Here is a 23,955-nt window from a genome sequence, read left to right on the forward strand (position 1 = left end):
CGACCCAGGGATAGATTCCGGGCTACGCAAAGAGTCACACACGAAACACAGCGTTTTCTACGAGCGCTCTTCGATTCTCGATCAGATAGGAGCGAATCCGTTTATTTGCTTTCAATAAAATAGAATGAAAATTTTAGTAGGTTTTACAGAATCGTCTGAAAGAAAAAAAGAAAGGAAGACGACGATTCTTCTGATGAATTCGTGATCATGATACCACAGAAGCTTGATTGTCGTCGGATATTCGTTAATTATTAAAAACTATTTTCCCTCTCGCCCTTTTGCTTTTTTTTCACCAGGCAGGAGAAAGCGGAAAGCGTAGCGACAGCAAAGAGGCGACTGAAAAGACGCGACGATTCGAATTAATCCGATTTCGCGTTCACGACTGGAACGAAACGTGGAGAGACGCGTTGTTGCGATTCGCGGCAGAGCTTCGACGCGTGAAATTCATGTGGCCCGCGCGCCACGATTTCCTCTCCCTCGCACCTTTGTCCAATTTATTCCTCGCCATATCGAATTAGGATCGCTCAAAGCTTTCCACGCTCGCCACTGTTTTAATGAAATTTACAGACCTGCACGGATTCTAATAGCAGAGATTATTAATCATTCAGCTGTTATATGCGCGATACACGGGCTGTCTGCCGAATGTTCCAAGTTTAACGATCTTCCGAACGTCTCTTCGTTCTTTAACACTTTACCGACCGATAGTCGATTAATCGGTTTTTGCCGCCGACGCTTACCGACAGATAGCCCATTAATCGGCTTTTTGTCGCCGACAATCTTTTTCATTATTTGAACAGTAATTTGTTATTTAGTACTTTAGTACGAATCTTTGAACAAACTCGTCGCATCCTTAAAAAGAGAAACATCGAACGGTTCGCAAAGATTTCCTATTTCCGTGTAAAATTCTTATACGAAGTCGCAGAAACGTGCTTCTAAAAGGTTTTCGACTATGGCGTTCGTATGGGGCACGTGTTTGACGCGTTTATAGGAAATTCCGCGTTCTCACAATTTTATTTCATTTTCAAAACTCTCTTAATTTAAGCGGCGCGCTGATTTCCGGTTCACTAGGTCCATTCCTTTTGCTCTCTTCACGCTGCACCGTGTGGAAATGGAATTGGAACAAGTTTGCGAAGCCCGGAGTATTCGCGCGAGGAAAAAATAAAATTTCTCGTAGAGAAATTCACTCGTTTGACGTAGAGCGCACGAAAGATGGCGAACAGTAGACGTCGGATGACGGCAGCGGTACAACGTTCCGTTCGAAGCATAGATCGATCGGTTAAGTTGGCGCTAATTACGGTTCCGTTGTGCAAAGGTTTCAATGGCGATCGACGAAGAGAGGAAGGAACGCGAAGTTACAAAGGCTACGAACGGGAAAGAGTTGGCCAAAGACTATGTCGGTACGGAATTTGCGATGCAATGGTAGAATGGCGAGGGTGGGTGAATGCGACCAAACACGGGACAATGGTCGCGAGCCTTTGTCTCCGCCACTTACGCGTCTTCCCCGCTTCTTGGGAAACGACGGTTATCGTCGGACGAATATCGCGCTATATGGAAACCGTGAGGCGCGAGGAGAAATCGATTCCAGTGTTTTCATGCTGAACGTTCCCCGCAAAGGATTGGGAAAAAAGGAAACGTCGCGTCTCGTGGGTCATAAAGTTTGTCGGTCGACAAAGTTACCAGCTCGCCGAGTGTCGAACGCGCACCAGTCGCCCCTCCAACGGATTAGTCGTTCTCGTTTTTTAAAATTCAAAATCTAGACAAAGTTTAGCTGCCCGTCGTACAGTTAAGAATCACGGCAATCCTCTCTGTATCGCCTCTCCGCAAATAAGGAGAACGTATAGGTACGACACTCTTAAAAATTACGTGCGAGAAGCTCTTTTTCCGATGGTCGGTTCACCTGCGTGCAGAAACATCCGCTTGCGTCGCCACGTAAAGCTGTCACGGAGTTTCTGCTCGCCACAGAACTATCGCATCGTCGGTGTATTCCGAGAAATATTTTATTAACCGCAACATGATGGAAATCGATATTAGGAAAAACGATCCGCGTATATCTTCGCTTATCTCGATAAAAATAAAATTTAGAATTTTTAATTACAAAACCCCTTCCGAAATTTAACAACGGTTGCGCTCGCGAGGATTACGTTATCCGGTGAGTATTTCTGTTAGAAAGATGGAGACGTGTTAAAGGAAAACTAAAGACGCCAGAGCATCCTTTTGCTTCGTTTATATCACAAGCTGTTTTATCGACGTTTTTAACGTTTGCCATGCAAACTGCAGCAGATTCTTGGGAATCGCAGAAACGATAAGAGTGGATTCCAAAAACCATACCGAACCCGATGTATTCGTTGCCGATTGAGAGCGGTGCAGTGGCGCGGCCGGACGAAAAGCGCGGACACGCTTCCGGCGTTTCAATGGATTTTCGAAAGGAGCGTGAACAATGGTGGGTAGCGCGAAACGATCGGGACGGCCCCTCTCGTTTGGACGAAATTGGATCGCGTCTGAATACTCGGCCGATAAAAAGCGAATCGCTTGCACACCGGACATTCGAAAGAGAAAACAGCAACAAGGGGAGTCGCTGGCATTCGTAAAAAGGATGACTCGCGTCCGTCCAACGATCCTTCCGCTTTTTGTGTGTTTGCCTTCTCATTCTCGCCTTTTTTCTCCTCACCCTTCCTCTCCTTCTCTCTCCCTTTATCCTCCATCGCTATAGCAGGAAAATTGGCCGGACGCTTTGTCGACGCGTAGTTTCGCCCGGCGTTTGATTCGTTTCCGTTTGCGCTTCTTTCGTTCAACGATCTCGCGATCCGACTTGCGCACCTACGCAATCGATCGTAAGTAGATTGACGGATGTTCGTTGGATCTTTTCTAAAAGCTCGTATTTACAAATCGATACTAACTCACCGTAGCCTGTATTTTTTAACTTTCTACGAATCACTGGCTTTATCTGTCGACAATGAGAAAGTCCGAAAGACGCGTCCTCCTTCTGTCCTTGGCAAACGTCGAGAAAGTTAAATTTCCTTCAGCTTGGACGATTATTCGTAACCAATCGAGGAACAAGTTGACCGATCGGTACTCCGTTGCGCGCACGATTTTTCAGGGTGAAACGGTGGGGGAGAAGGGTGAAGGTGACCAAGCGGAGGGAAAAGAAGGGTGGCACAGGGAAAGAAGTAGCGTGAGGGGGAAAAGGGAAGGATCGGTCGCCGCAGGGGACGTAAAGCATAAGCCGTGGATTCTCTCAGCTGCTTGCTAAACGAGAATGTTTACGCAAAGTGGCACTAACAACGCTATCATTAAGAAAATCTTGCTCCTCTCCCTTCGAAACAAACTCCGTGCACACGCTTAAGCTTACCACTTTTCTTCCCTGCTTCTCCTCTTCTCCTTCTTCCCTCTCGTGTCACCGTACATGATTTTAGCAACTGCTTTCACCTCTCGACTGGTATTCGTTTCGTTTTCCTCGAAATGGCAGCGATGATGGCTTCGCGAGAAACTCGAAACCTTCCTGGCCATGGTATATCGTTCAACTATCCGTGAGTCTGTATAGTAGTAGATGGAAACGATACAGCGTAGTTAGAAACTGTTGAAATAATTACTTCGAGAAAAACTCTACATCTTTATTTATGTATATTCCATTTGCATGATGGTCCTATTTAAGAGGACAGTTGAAGGAATTACTCTAAGATCCTTAACCTTTTAACCTACGATTTACGTTCGAGAATTTTAGGCCGAAAAGGTAAACAAGCTCGCGCAGCCTTCAAGCCATTCGCACGACTTGTGTAGTACGATAATCGGGACAATCGTAAAGTTCCCTTACATCTACCAGAATGTTTCGAATTGTATCACACCATTGCAGATTATTAATTGTGTATTAGTGATTTTTGTAAAAATTTTTGTAGTGCTTGCATCTACCGCAATTATTGCATGAGGTTGTAATTACTTAGCAAATATTCCACAAATATTTATAACTTTAAGAGGGCGCCGCCGCTGATATTTATATTTGGCCCGATCATCGTACTACGGGCTATGCCCGTAATATTTACGTTTGGTTGGTGGTTTGGCGGCGACCACGCGACGATCGGCACCCCATATATGAGGCATACACCAGTGCCACCTGTAGTCAATAATATATTTTTTCGTTACCGACAGAACATTTTCTGTTGATTTTATTGATATATTGGATTAATCGCTTCTTAAAAGTTACTCATTGTTGAAACAACATCAAAACATTTCAGGCAATATATTCCATATATCCAAACGTTCGTATAGTGTTTCATGCGCCTCCGTACAGGGAGAGCACTTAGGCGGACTGGAGTGCCAAAGCGAAAGGGTTAAAGGACGAGATTGCTCGTTGTTGAAACCGTCGAATATATTTAAAATAATAAATTAATGTACAGCTGTATACGTGAGTCGTTAGTTCAAAGTATAAATCGCAAAATAAAATCGCGGAATAAATACTCGTAAATGCTCGTCGCGTAACTCGATAGATACTCGTGAGATAGTCGAAGATACTCGGAGATACTGTAGATACTGTTAGATACTCGGTATGTACTCTGTATGTACTCGGAAATACTGTGTCGCGCGACTAACCGATAACTGATTGATAACTGGTTGCTAACTGATAGATACTCCATATGTTCTCTCTCTTGCTCGCGATCGCGTCCGTTTATTTATACTGGTCGGGGGAAGTCGAAAAATTTGAATTCGTCTTCATTCGACGGTTGCATGTAGCGGCGACATTGTTTTGCTCGGAGTTTATTTGTCGTTATGTTTCATGAGTCAAGGCTGTGTCAATGCCCCGAGGCAAAACAACAACATGAGTCGCTCTCAATTCGCGTCGTCCTTTGACTCTTGCGCTGCTACACTTTTGCACGCGGTTTCATGGTCAATCGGGTCGCGCACCTCGTCAGTTGTCTGTTTATGCGTTTGAATCGTAACGCTATATCCGACAGAGATGGAAACATTGCTCGAAGAATCGCTCTTTGCGTTCACTCAAATTGATATCAAAGAGAATCTGTTAGGTCGTCCGAAAAGTTTCTTTCGTTTCATAAGGAAATAATGGACGCACAACATTTTTCGTTTTATATTATTGTATCGAATTACGTGTGATCAATTTTGTTCTATCAAAATAAAGATAGCAACGTTCGACAGATTATCTTTCATATTTGTATAATGTTGCATCGCTGTAAAAGACGTGTCCGTAAAAGAAAGACACTTTCCGGACAACCTAATACGTCGTGAACGAGACATCTGTTCGTCGTCGATACCGAGCACGAGTCACGTCGAAGAGTCTAGGCGATTCCATCGTCGATCGAGTAACGTTCCTCGTGAGACATCTCGCGCGTGGTCGATCACTGAGAAATTTGCTCGGTGGAAGGAAACTGCGAAGCGGAACGAATAGGGTTCCATTGGTTTCCTCGAATGGACATCGTGAAACCGTAGGTAGGTGGTTTATCGACCAACTACGCTTCGTTAAATCGCCGTGTCGTTGGAATGAATTTTTCACGCGGAGATTGGCAGAAGTTTCGGCGAGCAATCGGCAGCGGCAATTAGGTGGGTTCGAGCGGTTCGAGGAGCAACAACCGGAGGTTAATGGACTGTGATAGAGGGCTTAATCGCATTTAAGTTCGCGCACGGAATTAGTCGCGCGCACTGGAAACTGCAATCGCGGAAACGCGTTATCGAACTGGTAGACTCGTATCGGATTAGAGGCGTTCGGCCCTCAGAGGGTTGTACCGTTGATATCGTCGTTGGCCAACTACTCTTCTATTAGCAGTGATTCGCTTTCACGGCAGGTGGCGCATGATTTCGGCTACCAGCGATTATATCGGTGTCACGAAGTAGCGGCACGAAGATTATCGTAAAATGGAACGGGCGTTCGAGCAACGTTGCGCAACGTCGAGTAAAACTAGAGATACGAATTTTAAGGAAACGCGAGACAGTTCCACGGCTGCAATAAGACGATTTTATATACGTTACATCGATCGTGTGAGGTTAGGTTGGGAAGTAAGACGACCTTAGACATTTAAGCCCTTAGCCGCGGTGTAATTCACTCGGAACTAAGCCGAGTAAAGTCCCTAAGCTGCGTCGCTTACCTGCTTAACCGTTTATGAATCATAGCTAAGAGCGCGAGATATTAGTCATCCAACGATTCGTCACCCTGGTTCCTAACTATCCATCTGCATCTTTCAAAAACACGTAATCGACCGATTCGCGCTTGTTATAATAATTTATGTTTATTATTATTTAGTCCGTGCCTTTCGACTTTGGACGAACTTTCGGTTTTACATCTCTTACACTTATTTCGCCTCTTATGTATCTACCTCCCCTCTTATCTACTCTATTGTATTGCACTCCCTTAAATTATTCTATCTCTAAAAGCTAAAAACTAATGACTAAAACTATTGCCACTTTTGGACTTTTGCCTCCTTGCTACCTTCTGGTTGTTCCTCCCCGTCTTGTATCGCCCTTCTCTTCTCTATTATTGCTTTTAATACTGTTAGTCCTTCTCCAGTCTCATTCAGTGTTTTTTCCATTTCTTTTGGTCCTCCCGTTATTTCACATGTCTCAGGTGTTCTTCTTTCCTTTTACATAGTCTGCCTCCTTTTTCTCCCTCTTCTTTCCAGTATTCTCTTGCTTTGGTCTCGTTTCCACATCTGAATCTAAAATTTTTCTGCCCTTCCACTTCATCCTGCCTTTTAAGTACTTTAGTAGCTCTTCTTTGGCTATTTTTCTGTAACGTCTGTTATATTTGGATTCCCTTATCCTTTTCCCCCTCTCTCCTGTTTCTCTCTTCCTTCTTCCTTCTATAATTTGGTCTGCTGTCATCCTTTCTTGCTCTTCTCTTGCTTCCATCTGTGTCCCTCCATTTTTCACCTCTCCTAGTCCCTTCGTTCTCTTTCTTGCTCTTTTCCCTTCTTGGCCATTTCTTATTATTTTATGCACTCCTTTACCAGTTCCTTTTTTGATTCGAAGGTTTTCTCTTCATAGTTATAGTAATTTACATAATTATTTATTCCCTTGGTATAAATAGAAATTCGCGACGATACGACGAAAATTCTACTTGGAAGGCAACGAACGTTCGGTTGCTTTAGGTCCCATAACTGCAGTTTCTCAGGTTACAGAGCGACAGAGACAGAACAAACAGCGGCCAATCGTCCAAGACGTCAGATTTTCCGGGAAATTTGAACGACCGCGAATATCAAGCCGCTCTATCAACGAAAATCGACCGGACGCGTTTCTGCGAAATCAAATAATCCAGATGCGAAAGTAATTGTACGCCACATCGCGAAATACATTATGCAGCGCGCTAGCTTTTTTATCTTTGTAAAAACCGGATGCGCAGTAACGGAACGAGGGGAATTAAAATTCCGCTTACGGCCGTTGGTTGGGTGGCGCACTGGCGTGTAAAGCACGGGTCTCGAACAGTATCACGACCTTTTCGTTCTCTCTACAGGCCGACAACGAACCAGAGGAGAGAAAGGGAAGATCGTAAAAACCATCCGATGCAAACTCACTCACCGATAAAAGGCTCGATGTAGCTTTGTCGCGCGAACGTTTCACGCGCGTTTTAACAGTACATTGGATTACACATGGAAAAATACGTACGTACGGCCGTGTAAGCCGCCATGTCTCTCGCGTTCATAACGGATAAAAAATTGACGCGCGTCTACGATTCCCTACATTTCTCTGCATCGCACATCGGTTAATCGCCAATAACCAATCGAATAATCCGCTTTCGAACGCGCGTCCTTTAAAAATCGTTCGCAAGCGAATTCCTCGAGTTACCAGAGAAACTACTCGACTGGTTCTCAACGAGTGACTCTGCGTTACCCTACGCGTATAGAGCAACGCGCGCCAGACTTACGCGCGAGAGAACACGTTCGCCTGTATCGAGCCGGAGCGCGTAGCGTCAGGTTTTCGAGACAAAGGAAAACGTAGAAGCGAGAACAGCGGCTGGCGACGTAATCCGGGATGACGTGTTCCGTGACCGGTCGTTAGACTGTCACGTCGCGAGTCTAACGGCTCGCGGGTCGCGGTCCTTTCCTTTCCTCGTCACGGTGTCTGCACGCGGTGCGCGTATACGTTTGGTGGGTTTGGAACGCGCTGGAGAATAGCGTGGAAGACGATTGCGGGTACCGGGACGAGGAAACGAATCCAGAGAAGGAGAGTACGCGCGCTCCAGACGGAATAAATTAATCGAGAACGAAGAGCTGGCAGACCTCCAGTTAGTCGCGTTTCCGTGGGAGTCGCCGACCGTCTCTGTCCCTCGACCGTGACGCATCGCGGTCACCGGTTGTTTCGAACGAGGCGCACGTTCCTTGGACGCGAGCGAAAATACCGAGACGCGACGACCATCGCGATCACGATCGCTGGAAGGTCGGTGAAGCGAAGCGAAGCGGAGCTCGTCCACGCGTGCCGCCGGCCGTTGCGCAGTGCAGCGACGAGGTCGAGCAACGTCGAACCGACCGGCACGCGCGTTACTTGTCTGCGATCGCGCTCGATTGCTCTCGCACGGATGATGGAGCGGAAAAGCATAGTTATCCGCTCGGAGAAGCTGCGAGACACGGCGAACGAAACCGCGATCGTTGAAACGCGTTCGTCGTTGCAGAAATTCTACAGGGCGTTGCAAAACACGCGGCGAATATTTAGGGACAGCCAGAGACCAATCGCGCGAGTCTTAACACTGGAACTACCGATAGTTAATACGAAGCTATTTCTACCAAAAGCAGTGAAAATGACTGGTCTTTAAAAAATACGTTATGATAGAATATTTTTATATTTATCGATTTATTACTTTCTTACAGAAACAATTCCATGTTATGTAGTGCATTTTTGGTATTATTAGTCCATCTGGGACCATTATCCCTAAACGAGGGTTGACACGTTTATAAAATTGTAGAACTAGTCATTTTCACTGCTGTGGTATTGCTAGCGTTAGCATCTAGCGATCTAGCGATCTATCCGGAATTTTCCTGACAACTGATATCATTATATCGAATGATACGTAAAAATTTGAAAAACGTGTGGCAAGTTGTAGAGAACGAGGAAACTGGTTAATTGGGCTTCGATAAACAGATTGCAGGATCCTTTTACACTTTGACAAGTACCAGTCATTTTCACTGCTGTTGGTATAAGTAGCCTTGATACGAAATTACTTTCAGTTTGAATACATAAAAAGTAAAATAAAATTCATTATATTATTCTTTTGGTTATCGTTGCAAAACTCGTTACATCATTGCGGAAAAAAATATAACACGAAGTAGGGATTTTAAAATAAAATTGTAAAACCAGTGAATTTGACTGGTGTGGTAGTTCTAGTGTTAACCTGCGCTTTAACTCGGATAAAAAAGGACTTCGGTGGAGGAAACGGTTTTATGCTATCGTTATGATACTGTGACGGCATTCTACTGCACAAATATTTTGACACTAACTAAAACCGGACGACGGCAGCGTGGTGGTTAGCGCCTTAGGTTACGAACGTTCGGGTCCCGGATTCGAATCCCGGCGATCGAATTCCGATTTTTCTTCCACGATTCTTAAATAGGAAGAAAGTACAGCAGTAGTACACCCCAGTAGCGACACCTTACAGCCAGCAGCACACAGCTATCACCTATATCCACATACACCTCAAAAATACGATCGCGTTATAAAGATCGTATTTTAACGACTAAATTGCATATATTGTACGAATTGCTTTTAGCAAAAAGTGGTTTACACCGATTGACTTCTGAACCCTAATATCGAAACGAGACACTAAACGTTTGACGAAGAAAAGCGTCGTTTGACGCGGTATATAGAAATATGAATTAATAGGAAAGAAAGGGAATATCGGTAAGTGCGTCGTAGGTAAGTCGATCTCGTACGACGCCCATCTTTGTAAAACTCGCGTACTCGCTTTTGACTCTCACTGTACGCTCGCAAGCTGGCGCAACCTTCTTCTTTATAAAGCGTGGTCAGATACGCGATCTTCTCCTTTAAATTATAGGTTTTCCGTTTGATTATGAGCAAAGACCACACGCAGGGAATGCGATCGGTGTACAAAAGGGGACGGCCGAAGTGTCCACTTGGACGACGTAATCCGTTCGTCCTTTGCTCTTCACCTCATTTTGTTCCACCCTTGTCTCGTACGCCTTTCCACCCTAAATCGCGCAGAAGCGGAGAATCGCGAGGGTTGTCTCGCGTCGTGTCCGCTGAGAAGCAACGATGCACGTATCGACAGCCTGGGACAGCTGCAGACTTTCACGATGAATTCGACAAAAAGCGAGTACAAATCACGCGTAGCAGTACGTCGATTCTGTTTCTTATCGTCCGACAGACGGCAGAACTGAAAAAGAGCAACGGTCGATCGTTGGAAGAGTTTTAAAAAGGAAAGAAAGCGCGACATACGCCAAGGCAAAAAAGCCAGCAGTGCGCAGTTCCTTAAATCATCGATCTAGCAACGGTATCGGTAGATTTTTGGCGCATTTTTCTGCGCTTTTGAGAAATCTGCGGACACACGAATGCAACGATATATGAAATATTCAAGATGAAACGAATCTCTAGAGTCTGATTCTATTTTTACTCTTTTTCTTTTTTAGTTATATTCGTAAAAATACGAAATCGCATAAAAATCCACGTTTCAGCGACGAAACGAGTTTAGACAACCAAGTCGCGCGTTCGCGTAACTCTGGCCAGTTCTTTCGCAAACCGGAAGATCCCCTGTGTCGCTTTCGTTTTCTCAACGGGCCGTTTTTAAATACGGAACAGAACGATGGGAAGAAGGATGAGCGAGACGAAGCGAAGCGAGACTGGATGAGAGACGAAGGGTCGTTGGACGGTCTCGTCTCGCGCGACGCTTCACTCGTCTGTCTGTTCTCGGCCTATTCTATCGGCTACGGAACGTCGAACGTCGATTCCCTCGGCGATACCGCCCAAAATACGTGGAATCTCGTTACCGTTTGCCCCGAGGGTTTCTCGGCTCGGCTCCTCCCCGCGTCGATTTTACGATCTGCGGTTATCGCGAGAAAGCGATCGAGAAAATTCGATAACGACAGAAATTCGAAATAGGACCTTCCGGGATAGATCGCTGCTGGATTTTAGATTTTAGTCGCAGGGAATTCGGCCAGAAGATCGTTGGAATCCCCGTGTGACGGCGCAGTGGGTTCACCAACGAAACGTTTGTTGATTTTGACAACGAAGTTTACAGTTGTACCGTACAGTACCGTTTGTACAGCGATCGACTGACTTTCGGCTTTGATGAACTCGTTCAAGCCTCTCGGATGTGAACCCGATTAAAAAATCTCACTCTTCCTCGTTATCTTAGCTTCGTTAAGTGATTACTTAGTTAGCAAACGAACGAACCATTTGTCTTCGTAAGTTTGTTCGTCTTGTCGCGACGACACGAACAACGGAAGACTTAAGACACAACGTTTCTTAACGTCGTCGGTTCTCTGTATTTCTCGATATACAAAGTCGATAACTTTTGAACGATTTGTACGTACGTACAGAAGGTAAGAGCGTCGTAGAAAGGAACGCATTGCAAAAGAGACAGCGATTCGAAGATCGTAAGCAATTAAAATATCTCGTTGAGTTTCTTGTTGAGCTCGAACGAGATCCGACTGGTTCGAACGAGGCGTTAGTCACCGAAGGAACTTTGAGAGAAGCGAAGATCGTCGGCCGACGAAGGGATAGAAACGAAATAGGTTGGCATGAAACGAGACGAAGCTAGGACGATAACGGTAAAAGCGGTAAAAGTTTAAGGTTCGAACGAGAACAGGGTGTAGGTAACGAGCCCTTCCGAAGAAGAGGCACTTGGCTCGTCACAGCGGAAAGGGAGCGACTTAAAACGTTTCGCTTGCGTACCGAACTACGCTCTTCTTCTCGCTCGGCACTTGTTATTATTTGCCGAGCAGAAAAGAAAGAGAACGAGGAAAATCAAATCGGCGTTGTCTCGTTCGCACCGAAGCTGTGCTTTTTCCCTCGGCTTGCCTGGCGAGGATATAAGGGATGAGAGGGAAGGTAGATGAAAAGTAGGAGAAAGAGGCAAGGGGAGAAGGAGGAAAAGAGAGAAGAGCGGAAACGGGGGTTTTCCCGTTAATCCGAGTCTAGAGTCGGGTCGGCGTATAGACGAGCGCGAGATCTGCCGACGTTTTCATGGCTCTCGGCCTATGCCAGCACGCATTTTCCCTGTTCGTTCAATTTTCTCACTCGCGTTTCGCTGTGGGCGCGGTTATTTTCGTCGTCCCTCTCTATCTATCCATATCGGTGGCTATCGGTGAAATTATCGACGTCTTTCTCTCCCAAGAATCGACGTATCGAAGTATCGATCGTAAAAGCCCACTGAACTGTTCATCTGGCCGTGTACTAATAAGCGTGTATTACCGTAAAATAAAAAAAGAAAAACCAGCGAAACGAAGAGAAGGGAAGAGGTAAAGTGAACGAGAGGCAGAGAGTAATTACGAGAAACAAGGACAAAAAACGACGGCAGAGAGAAGAAGGATGATACGAGGACTCGAGATCGGCAGGCTCGAGTATCGTGCTTTTACGGTTTTTACTTACGGGGATAAACGCGAAATACGGTTTTTATACGCCGATACACGGGTCTGCACGGGTTTGTCCGCGTAAAATTAGCTTTGCGTTTCCACGAATCTATCTACGCGTCGCGAACGTCTCGTAAGCGCATTCGAAAATCGCGCGCGTTCAACGATTTTCAATGCGCCGTCCGGAAAAACACGGTGGCGATATCAGCAAAGGGAAAAAGGTACGCGCTTTTCTGTATCTTCCTCTGTGAGGTCCGACTAGGGGCCGAATTCTCGTGGTCGTAATTGTGCCGCTGATCGAGCACCTTGGCAAGCGTCTATGCGAGAACGGCGAGAAACAGCGAAGCCCCTTCTTTTCCTCGTTGATCCGCCATTGTGTGATTCGGTTCCGACGGTTTCGAGCAACGGAACGAATCGAAACGTTTCTTCGCGCGACGTTGCTCGCTCGGAATTGCGCGCAGACAGGAAATTAAAGAGGGAAGCTCGAGCGAGGAGAGCAAATAGCGATAACGTTGCCTTTACGCGGCAACGATCGATATCGAGGCTTTCCGCGTACCAATTAAAAACGCACCCCGCCACCCACGCCGCGGCCGTTCGCTCCAATCGAACTCACGATCGATCGCTGTGATCCATTCTTGCTTCTTTTCATCGCTAGTTGCCAAATATCGGTGACTCTGAAGGAGAGGAATTCAAATTCGCAACAATCGCCTCGTAGCTTTGCCGGTTTGTACTTTACGCGAGTACCTCTCGTTGACCAACCACTTTTATCGACCTTTCTGTTCGACCCAACCTACCGCTGCACATTCTACGCCGAAATAGTCTATTTTCGCGAGGTTGCAAGGCCAGGATTGGTCCGAGCTAGTCATCGACGCTGTTGTCACGACCGGCACACTTTTAAATCCGATGGACTGATGACGGAGATAAAGATGTGGCGACACTCGGCAACAATGTATATCGCCGAAGTGCCTAATGAGCCATCGATATCCCAACGGTCCTTCTGTTGAATATTCGAGAAGAAGGCGTGCGTGGTAACGGTCGCGGACGACTAACAAACGCGTGGATAGTGGGGATATTGAGGGATGACAAAAGATCCCATAAAAGTCAAATTGTAAGAGCTTCAGTCTTGGAAAGCCACGCCTAGAGGTCGGAAGTAAAATTGTGGACTGTGTTAGAAAAAAATAAAGTTTCTTTTTTATTTTTCTATTTTTTTGTTTGTGTGTGTTATTTTACGTGACATTGTCGAAGCTCGCAAACGAACAAAGGTCGTAGAGGAATTGACGACGCGAGTGTCAGAATCGAGCGCACAGATTTTTATCGCTATGTCGAGTCACGGTTTCTTCGTTTTAACCGGACGAGTCGCAGCGATCGCGGTGTTTAGATTTTGCGTCGAAAAGTCCCAGTACGTTCGAGCGCTACGGACGACCGACGGTATTTTGTATTTCATTGTTATTGGTGATTGTATTGGTGAAGGTGCCCACTACACATACTCTTGATGTTCAACAAAAAAGGTTTATTAAACTATTAACAATCAACAGTCAACGATCAACGATTAACAATCAAGAGTTAACAATCACGTATCTCGAATGTGTTTGTTTTGCTATGACGCTAGACCTTTCGCACTTCGCAGCTCGGGGTAGAATGAATCTTTTGTTCGAAATTAAACGGATTCTTTTCTTTGTTGTCCCTCGATATCCCCCCCCCCTATGCACGCGTTTTGTTAGATGTCGCGACAGTTGCCGCGTATGCATTCTGTCGAATATTCGGCGAAAGAACCGTAGGGATATCGATGGTATATTAGGATGTCGGCCTTACGCTTTCAAGGTATAGCGCTTTGTGTCGCGATCCCACCGGAAAGTTCCGTGGTCGAGTGCCGCCACAGTTATCTTCTCAATAATGTTTATCGGACAAAACTTAAAATATTTATAAACTAATAGTACGCATATATAATAATACAGATGTATTTCATAAAATAACAAATATGAGGAGCGCTATTGCGCCGCTTGTTTCTCTTCGCTATCGCGCTGTTCGACATTTTTCGATTTTGTTTTTTTCAAAGACCCCTGAGACTCAAACGGTTAACGCTTTACCGACCGATAGCTTGTCAATCGGCTTTTTGTCGCCGACAATCTTTCTCATTATTTGAGCAGTATTTTGATATTTAGTACTAAGATACCTTGCTCAGTTGCGTGAGTTGCGTTGCTTTGTAAGCTGCCACAGTTTTAGACCAATTTGAAAAACACCGTTCGCGATGAATGAAAAGAATGATATCGGAGAGTCTAAACCGAAACAGAGTTGTTGAATCGCTAGCGGTCAGTAAAGTGTTAAGATTCCGTAGCCTCTGAGTAAACCAACAGATGGCCGTAAATCTCTGCGCGAAATTAGCCTAAAGATCGGTTCCAACGTCGTTTCGTCTGAAAATTCGATTCGCGGTTTGGAGAAACGGATGGACGAAACCAAGAGGGAAAGTTGCTTTCACGGCGTATAAATAACGATCCGGAGGATCAAGGGAACCGCGAAGGAACGAAGGGCGAAAGTGAAGAACTGTAGGATGGGTGCGAGGGTAAGCGTCGCCGAGATAAGGCGGAAGTGCGATTTTAAATTATCCCTCGTCCGTCTCTGTCCGCGTCCGGTTAGCGGCGTCTGATCGCGATTATCGCGTTTCCCCTGCGAAACCTCCCCTTCATCCTGTTTACGCCAACTCCATCGAATCCGTGGAAACGAAACAACTTTTACCGACGCGAGAACGCGAAATCGCGCAAGTTGCAAAGTTCGTTCCGCAACGGCGCCGATCAGCGTCACCGCGATTTACGATTTATTTCCGTCTTGACGAGAATCCTTATCGACGTTGAAATCTCGGTAGGCGCGTCGAGATTCGACGGACGAAGCTAATTATCTTCGCCTAATTTCGACGATGTGGTTCTGCGCGTTCCAAACGTACGACTCTGAATACGATTCGCGGAGCCTGCACAAGTATTAAATGATAATAAATACCAAGCTGCGTACGCAACGACGAACGAAATTATCGATACAGAGCGAACTGTCCTCTAAGAAATCCGTGAAATATAGGTAGGATTCTTTGCGAGACGTAACGTTAAGAGACGTGGCGTAGGTTCGCGGTAATCCGTAATTTTCCGAGGCGAAAGCGAGTAGACGCAGCACGTATTTCCCATAAGCGTCAGAGATCCGCGTCTGTACGCGTTCGGTGCAACACAACCACAGAGATTTCCTATCGATGTTAGATGCTTGGCTGCAATACGTGTACGACATCTTCCGCTACGAAACACGCTTTCAAATGGTTTTCAGCTGTTGCGTTCGCGTGAAACGTACACGTCCCACGCAAATACACGGAACCTCACCTTAACGTATTTAAGCGTAGCAGCTCGGTTGCTGCTCCGTCGGTCGGTGAGTCAGTGACTCGTAGTCGTCCGACGTGCAAGAGCTACAAAAACCTTACCCTCGACGGTGTCGATGAACAGGGGTGGGACCGAGTCGACGCGATATCACGAAGAAGGAGAAGGTTCAAATTTACGATTCCTATTAATACTTTGGAAGATTTCGGGGCGATGTTGGCGCGTGCCATGCCGCCACGCCAGCCAAAACGAAACAGAACGCGTAGTCGCTGGTCGGCCGGTTTTGTATATTACGTCCGCTTGAAACGAGGAAAACGCGCGATACGGAAAAACCTTAAATTTAAACGAGTACAAATTTTCCAGTGATTTCGACTACGGCAATTGCGATCGTCTTGAACGTTTGTCGTGGTCGTAGCGGTCGTCGTCGTCGTCGTCGTCGTCGTCGTCGTCACCGTTCGGTAGTCGTTGGTGTTCAAAGCCCGACTACTTCAGACTTCCGTGTTTACGGAACGCCAGCGACAGCTTGACGGCTCCCTTTTTTCTTCCTTGTACGCGATTCCTTCACCCTGCACTTCCCTCACCACCTGCCTCACAATCCGCGCTTTGCCGACAGAAATGCCAGCTTGTTCGCCTCTTCCCGCGCCTTGGTGCTCGCCCCTGCTTTACCTTCTCTTACGCCCTTACCTTTGCCCTCTGTCGCTTCTCTCTTCTCTCAATCTCCTTTTTTCTCTCCTCCCGTACCTTTGCCGCCTCGTCCCTTTTCGCTTTTCCCATTCCCGTTTCCGATTCCATTCTTTCTCTCTTTCTCTCTCCTTTCTCCTTTCCCCGGTTTCCCCCTCGCTTTCGTCATCTCGCTCTAATCACCTCGCGAGCACGAACGATATTTTTTTCGCGCGGGACATATCGCGCGAAATATATTTCGCGAGTTTGAAATACTCTCTCGTTGTTTGCGTGTTAAGAAGCGAGAGAGAAAGAGAGAGAGAGAGAGAGAGAGAGAAAGGGGAGAAAGTAACGACCAACGGGGAACGCGGCGCATCGTGATAAGTCTGTTTGCGGGACAGCGACGTAGCTCGCTCCAAGAGGGAAGATTTACGCAATTCGCGAACGTTTACTCTGCGTTTTAGCCGCGCGAAAGCGTTCCTCTTGCTTGGATAGGATTGTTTCCCCGGGGCGCGTGGAAATTCTTGATTTTTCACCGACAAACGTTCCAAAGTATTCGGCCGTTTTTTGCTTTTTTCGCGGATTTCAGGTATTAGAATCGAGCGGAACGCTTTCAACATTCGACGACGAGGTTCGTTCGAACAAGTACGTCGCAAGGTTCTACGATCATTTGAGTTCTGTATCCGAGTGGGCGTCGAGTAAAGTAGGAAGTTCCGAATTACTTTAATATTTTAATAATCTCTCCCTCTCTCTCTGTTATGGTTCTCGGCACACATATTCTTTCTTCTCATCGAATAAAGCTAAAAGAAAATTGCTATTCCGATTCCGCACGCGAGAATAGAAACGTTGGTTTCAACGACCGATCATCTTTCGATTTGGATCGCTTTCGGATAGAATTACCGTAACCAAGACGCGGTTAACGACGCGTCTCTGGTAACGATTCGACGAAACGCAGACGCGTCGATCGTTTCCTCGACGAAGAATAAAAACGGCGGGGGGGCTCTCGAGTGTTCTCCGTAAAACGGTCGAAAGCATCCTTCGGTCGTGACTAATGGAACGAAAGGACGAGCGACTGGGTAGTCGAGTGAACCAACGAACGAACAAGCGAGTAAACTATCGATCGAGAAATTACAAAGACTGACTTCTTCGCGTCGAAACGGCTCCGTCCCCCGTCCGTTTTTCCTTTGCTTTTCTCTGGCAATTATTCGCCGATTAGGAGGTATTATTATCCGTGACGACTGCCGCTGTTGCCCTCTACTCCAGAGAAAAATCCATCGAATCGGTCCGATGATCCATGTTTTGTATCGATTTTACCGTCAGAGTAGTCTGTAACTTAACGCGTGTCTTCCGTTTTAACACTTTACCGACCGATAGCCGATTAATCGGTTTTTGTCGTCGACAATCTTTCTCATTATTTGAGCAGTAATTTGTTATTTAGTACGAAGGTACCTTGCTCAGTTGCGTCAGTTGCGTTGCTTCGTAAGCTACCACAGTTTTAGACCAATTTGAAAAACGTAACGTTCGCGATGAACGAAAAGAAAGGTATTGGAAAGTGTAAACCGAAACAGAGCCGGCGCCAGGGAGAATTTGCGCCTGAGCTGCCGGTCGGTAAAGTGTTAAGACGAGTTATTGGCAACGATACGTCGAACCGCGACGACTATGACAAACGACTATGTCGGAGAAACGAGGAAACTCGCGTTCTTCGGCGAGAATATAGAGGATGGTCTCGTAATCGATGGTACAACCGAGAAAGGGGTGATGCTACGTGAGGAAATATAAGGCGGAATGGAATTATAGAGCAACGAATTACGGACGATTCTTTCGTATGCAGCTCTGTTTGCGGAAAAATGAATCGTTAACGTTGCCTGGTATACATTGTCTGTGTATATCTCGGCCGAAAGAGCCTGCTTATAGATGGCGACATCGTTGTGCAGATACTCGCGATTTGGGACAAGCGAACGAAGAAAAGAACTTGACTCGAACTTAAGAAAAAGAGACAACGGAAACGAAGACGAAATTTCATAAAATAGCGAGTAACGAGACCTCTTGATTTCGCGTAAAGCCGCTCACTGGGTCACCGCTGAAATTCTCAAGCACCGTGACGGCTCTCGTTGCCAACCGGAAGAGATAAAAACGCGATGAATATCCGTAATTTCGTTAATGAATCGTACAGAAAATTCGTCCTCGAACGTCGTTATAAAGGACCGTGCGCCGTGCTGCACCGTCATCCTCCTCTGTCTCGCATTTAAACGACTCTGAAGAAGCTCTTTCCACTCCACGCTCTCTCCGCTCTCTTGCCAATTGACCTCGTCGCGCCTATTGATATTTGCCAACCGTGAGAGGAGGAACCGAGTTCCTCCTCTATCGCGTTACTCTTCTCGATATTCGCGATCAGACGCAGACCCGATTTAGCACGCGGGATAAAGTTAGTTCTAGTTAATGTGCAGTTTGCTCGCTTTGTTGCAGGTAAATGGCCAAGATGTATCGAACTCGAGTCACGAAGACGCGGTGCGTTGCTTTCAATCGGCCCAAGAACCGATCATCGTCGAGGTATTGCGACGACAGCCAACTCAACAGCAACAACAGCAACAGCATAGTCAGCGAATCGGATGGAAGGAACAGGAGAGTCGAAGCACAGAACCGGAGAAAGAATGGGAGAGAATGGCCGAAGGTGGCAACAAACGCGATCAACACGCGATTAACATCTGTTCGAATCTGGTGTCGACCGCGGTGCAGACCGACTGGGCTGGACTTCTCGAGACCGAGGAGGAAGAACTGCTGCCGGTCGTCGACGAGCAGCCAAACGATAGCTTCGAGGACTTTCTCGCGCACGACATCGATTTCGAGGTATGTTAGGTGAAAATGATACGCACTATCATCAGACGACATAGCAACTATCCGAACGACATGGAGGTCGATGAACGTTTCTTAAATAATTTTAATTTAACGCGTGTACATCTCCGTTCCTAAGTACGTAGAACACCGTGAACATTCTGACCTATTCTTATCAACAATGGCCGATCGTTGCTAGCGATATTAGGAATCGACGAATCTTTCTACTTATAATTTGACAAGACGAGTAAGCGTCCGTAGATTTTCGAGCAGGGGGTGTACGTATCGATTAACGCTTTACCGACCGATGGTTGATAATCGGTTTTTGTTAGTGACGCTTACCGACCGATAGCCTATTAATCGGCTTTTTGTCGACAATATTCTTTCTCATTATTCGAACAGTAATTTGTTATTTAATACTAAGGTACCTTGCTCAGTTGCGTCAGTTGCGTTGCTTTGTAAGCTGCTACAGTTTTAGACCAATTTAAAAAACGTACCATACAAAAAGAACGGTATTGGAGAGTCTAAACGGAAACAGAGCCGGCGCCAGGGAGAATCTGCGCCTGAGATGCCGGTCGGACGTGCGTATGCTGTTGAATTATTGACGGTCGGTAAAGTGTTAATTTATTACGACCATTTAAATTTCTCATCGTTCGATTACGAAAATGAAACGTACGTAGAATCGGATAAAGAGAAAAAGAAAGAAAAAGACAGTCGATCGGAGAAGAAGAGTACGTGGAAATATTTTTTCTTTTCAACGTTCGCGTTTGAACGACAAGAATTTGTAACGAACGCACAATTACAGGAGGTGACGTTGCGGAAGGCGGGCAGCGCCGAGAAGCTAGGACTCACGGTGTGTTACAGTTCCGGATCCGGCAGCGAAGACGCCGACACCGAGGTCTACATCTCGGAAATAGTTCCTGAAAGTCTGGCAGCGCGCGATGGCCGATTGCGAGAAGGCGACCAAATCTTGAGGGTAAATCGCGAAGACCGCGGACTACGACGAATCGAAGCGGTTGATTCGATTACGGGAGAACCAGCCGGACGAGCTCATCGCGTTTTCTCCTCGCGATTTCCTTCCAATCTGCTACCCTTCTAATCTCGTTAAGCGGATCGTAATCGCGGAACAAAGACTTTGCGCTTCGCTCGAGGGAAATCGGATGGAAGAACGACCCACCGTGTCACGGATTTCTTCCCTCGATTTTCCACGTTTCCGCGAATCCGTCGAGCAACGTCGTTGCGGCAGAAAAATTCTCTTACAGTTCGCGAGGCTCCAGAAGAACCAGGCTACGATCGCGCTGAATACGAGATTTCCGCGAACAACCAAACGAATGAATTCTAATTATTCCGCCGTTCTTCGTCGAAATTTCTTCGTTCTTATACATCGACGAGCGATCGAACTCGTTTCAACAGCGACGAAACTTCGCCACGAAAACACGTTGCGACTATCGTTTCCGCACCAAACCTCGTTACTCGTGTTACAGGTGAACGGAAAGGACGTGGCGAACAAAGAACAAACGGAGAACCTGTTCGCCGAAACGAAAAACGCCGTGACCATTCTCGTCAGTCGATGTCTTTATCAGGTAAGATCTCTTTGTGGGCTACTGAACCACGAGGCTAAGAAAATCAAAGTATGGTAAAGTATGCTACAACGAACGCCTTCAAAACGAACTCGAAGAGACGAACATCGTAACGAGCAACTTTTCCGAGTAAAGTCAAATTGCTGAGTCAGATACGAAAAAATATTCATAGAAGATGCCTTCTTCCTTTCTAACGCGGTTTACGATCGATATAGTCGCAAGTTGAAAGGAAGCAACCAGTCTCGTACGTAATTCGTTCTAACGTACTCCACCGGGTAGCCGATCCTTTTATCAGACTTTGATCTTTCGAAAACCGTTTCTTTCCTCTTTTCCTCTCGTAGGAGGACGATTACAAGGAGAGGCGCGTGTACTCTCGGGTGAGTAGGGACGATCGTCCTCCGTGTTTGCGATACTCGTTACGAATTCATAGATCCTCCTGGTCTCTGTGCAGGGCTCGCCGCTGCTTTCGCCGGACCATCTACCTTCCTACCAGAACAGCCTGATCGAGCAGTTGATTCGGCAGCAGCAACAGCAGACGGAGGAACGGACCAAAGACACGGAAGAGGACGGTTCGACGTTGAGGCCGCCGCCGCCACCGCCTCCACCGGTGCCCTGTCACACGCTTGGACACCAAGCAAACAACAACACCCCTTCCTCGAGCTGTTCTTCCCAAACGTCGCAAAAATCTTCCGGTAGAAACGCTGCGTCGCCTGCGCGACACGCGGATCACGATCGCAAACAGTGGATGCAGGAGACGTTGAAGGATTGCTCGAAGAAGATGGAGGGTCTCTGTGTGCGCGGTCAATCGCAAACAGGTTGCGGAGGCGGAGGCGGAGGAGGAGGAGGAGGAATGATCGCGGTTAGGTTGGCAGACGCTTACTCGAATCACGTGTGGAGCGAAACAGAACACATCTACGAGACTATACCGGAGTCTGACAGCGAACCGATCTACTCGTCGCCGTATGAACATCACAGACGTTGGCATCATGCGAATCATACTCCTAGCGTCGTCGCTACTGCACAACCAACCATCACCACCGTCCCTCCGCCACCGACGACCATCGTTTCTACCATCGCGATCGCCATCACGACTACTGCAAATACCACCACGTCGAACGCGCTGATTCAATACTCGCAGAACCAAGCGAATCAGAGTGGAAGATGGTACTGTTCGTCGAAGAGCAACAGCTCGGGCGAGGAGAAGGATAGCTCGAGCGCGTACAACACTGGAGAATCCTGCAACAGCAATCCGCTCACGTTAGAATTGCAACGCGGTGAAAGGGATCATCACAAGAGTACGCTGGTGCTTTGCCCCCCGAAAGCGTTGGCTGTACAGCAACAACAGCAGCAGCAACAACAGAGGCTCGGTTGCACGTGCCCCGCGTTCACCAACAGACATACAAAGAACCAGTCGAACAAAAGAGGCTCGAGTTCTCATTATTACAGAGATCGTGCGACGGATCCAACCAACTTGCCCGCGGATACTATGTACACGAACATTGCTAACCTTCAGCAAACGATGCTTCTGCAGCAGCAGCTGTTCAAGCAGGCTCTCGACCGTAGAAACTCGACCATCGGTGGATCTAGAGAGAGCAGCAGCGTTACCGCGGTCGCTGCCGGTGGCACTGCGAAAAAGTCCAGGTCTCATGGTAATTTTCAAGCACCGAACTTGACTCGGTACCAGTTTGTCGGCAGTCAACAGGTGTGCGCGTCCAGTTCCTGGATACCACCGGAGGACAAAGCGAACGACGTGCAGATGGAGTGGAAAGTGAAGAGGAGGGCGGACGGAACCAGGTACATCGCTCGGAGGCCAGTCAGGAATCGCATTCTGAGAAATAGGGCGATCAAAATATCGGAAGAGCGAGCCGGTCACAGCACGGAAGACGACACCATGTCGGAAGTGAAGGTGACAGCATCGAATTCAGGCCAACCTTTTATCTCTCTTCTCTCTTCCTCTCTTTTCCATAAGCATGCACACGCACCGCTGTAATTGTTATCTGTTCGCTCGTATTTCAGGTTGGCAGATACTGGACCAAGGAAGAACGTAAGAGACAGCTGGAACGTGCTCGCGAACGCAAACAGAGACAACAAGAACTTCAGCTGCAGCAACAGCAACAGCAACAACTTCAGCAACAGCAGCAACAACAGCAACAACAGCTTCAAATGCAGCAGACCAACGAATTGTTAACGTGCGAGCATGGCGAGCACGAGAAGCTTCCGAAGAAACCGTTGAATATCGTAGAACTGAGTCACAAAAAAATGGCTCGTAAAAAGAACACCCTGGACGATTTCACTACCGTTCAGGAGATGTTGGTTCATGGAAACAGAATCGGTAGCGCGGGAGGTCCCGGTACCGGTGGCAAACTGATGGGTCTTCTTTCGGTAACGACCGTTTGAACCGTATGACCCGCGATATTCAAGGAAACGACGAAAAGCAATTTTTTCCTTGTTCCTGCGTGCTTCCTTTTGGCGCGTTATATTTGTCTTGCCACGGATGATCTCGTCACTGTTCGATCGTTTTTCAGGTTCCGTAATTATAATCAAACTTTTGTAATTACATATTTGATCCACGCGTTATCCTATCCCCGCTCCACGAGTTTCCATTGCTCTTTCTTTGCGCGTCGATCTCGTCGTTTCATTTTCGTGTTATAGGGCTACGAAAACCATGACCGAGCTTTATCTCGTTTTCAATTCGCAGCAACTGAAGCAAGTCGTGTAATGCTCGTGTCGTCGAAGTAGCGTAAATACGAACAAGGTTGTACATATTTTTCGTATAACGATATAATAAATGTATGTAGATTATTTTACACGAGCTGAAACTTTTCCAGACAAAGAAAATAGAACGAGTACGCTTTTGTAGATATGTACAATAAACGTAACGATGGTATGAATAAATCGCGGGTGAAAATCGTGAATCATGGCCCTGCGACCTACTGTGAGAGAAGGATAAAAGGAAAAGAATGTTTGCATCGCTTCGTGCCATCTTTCTTTGCACGCGAATCGTCGATCGGACGATGC

The 23,955-nt window shown here is 46.7% G+C and overlaps 1 protein-coding gene across 9 annotated transcripts in view; it reads left to right on the top strand.

The window, feature by feature from the left end:
* Positions 1-23,922, top strand: part of LOC122575121 (PDZ domain-containing protein 4) — a 61,825-nt gene extending 37,903 nt beyond the window's left edge. For 3 of the 9 annotated variants that reach the window (XM_043743686.1, XM_043743703.1, XM_043743672.1), the window contains exons 2-7: positions 18,992-19,372; positions 20,163-20,333; positions 20,842-20,940; positions 21,279-21,314; positions 21,389-22,843; positions 22,954-23,922. In XM_043743686.1, the coding sequence (XP_043599621.1) occupies positions 18,992-19,372; positions 20,163-20,333; positions 20,842-20,940; positions 21,279-21,314; positions 21,389-22,843; positions 22,954-23,334 (2,523 nt within the window). In that variant the 3' untranslated portion in view covers positions 23,335-23,922. The other 6 variants (XR_006319326.1, XM_043743678.1, XM_043743650.1 and 3 more) reach the window with 6 other exon arrangements.
* Positions 23,923-23,955: the final 33 nt, after the last annotated feature.

The sequence above is a fragment of the Bombus pyrosoma genome, linkage group LG2 (genome assembly GCF_014825855.1).
Source record: "Bombus pyrosoma isolate SC7728 linkage group LG2, ASM1482585v1, whole genome shotgun sequence".
NCBI classification, from domain to species: Eukaryota; Metazoa; Arthropoda; class Insecta; order Hymenoptera; family Apidae; genus Bombus; species Bombus pyrosoma.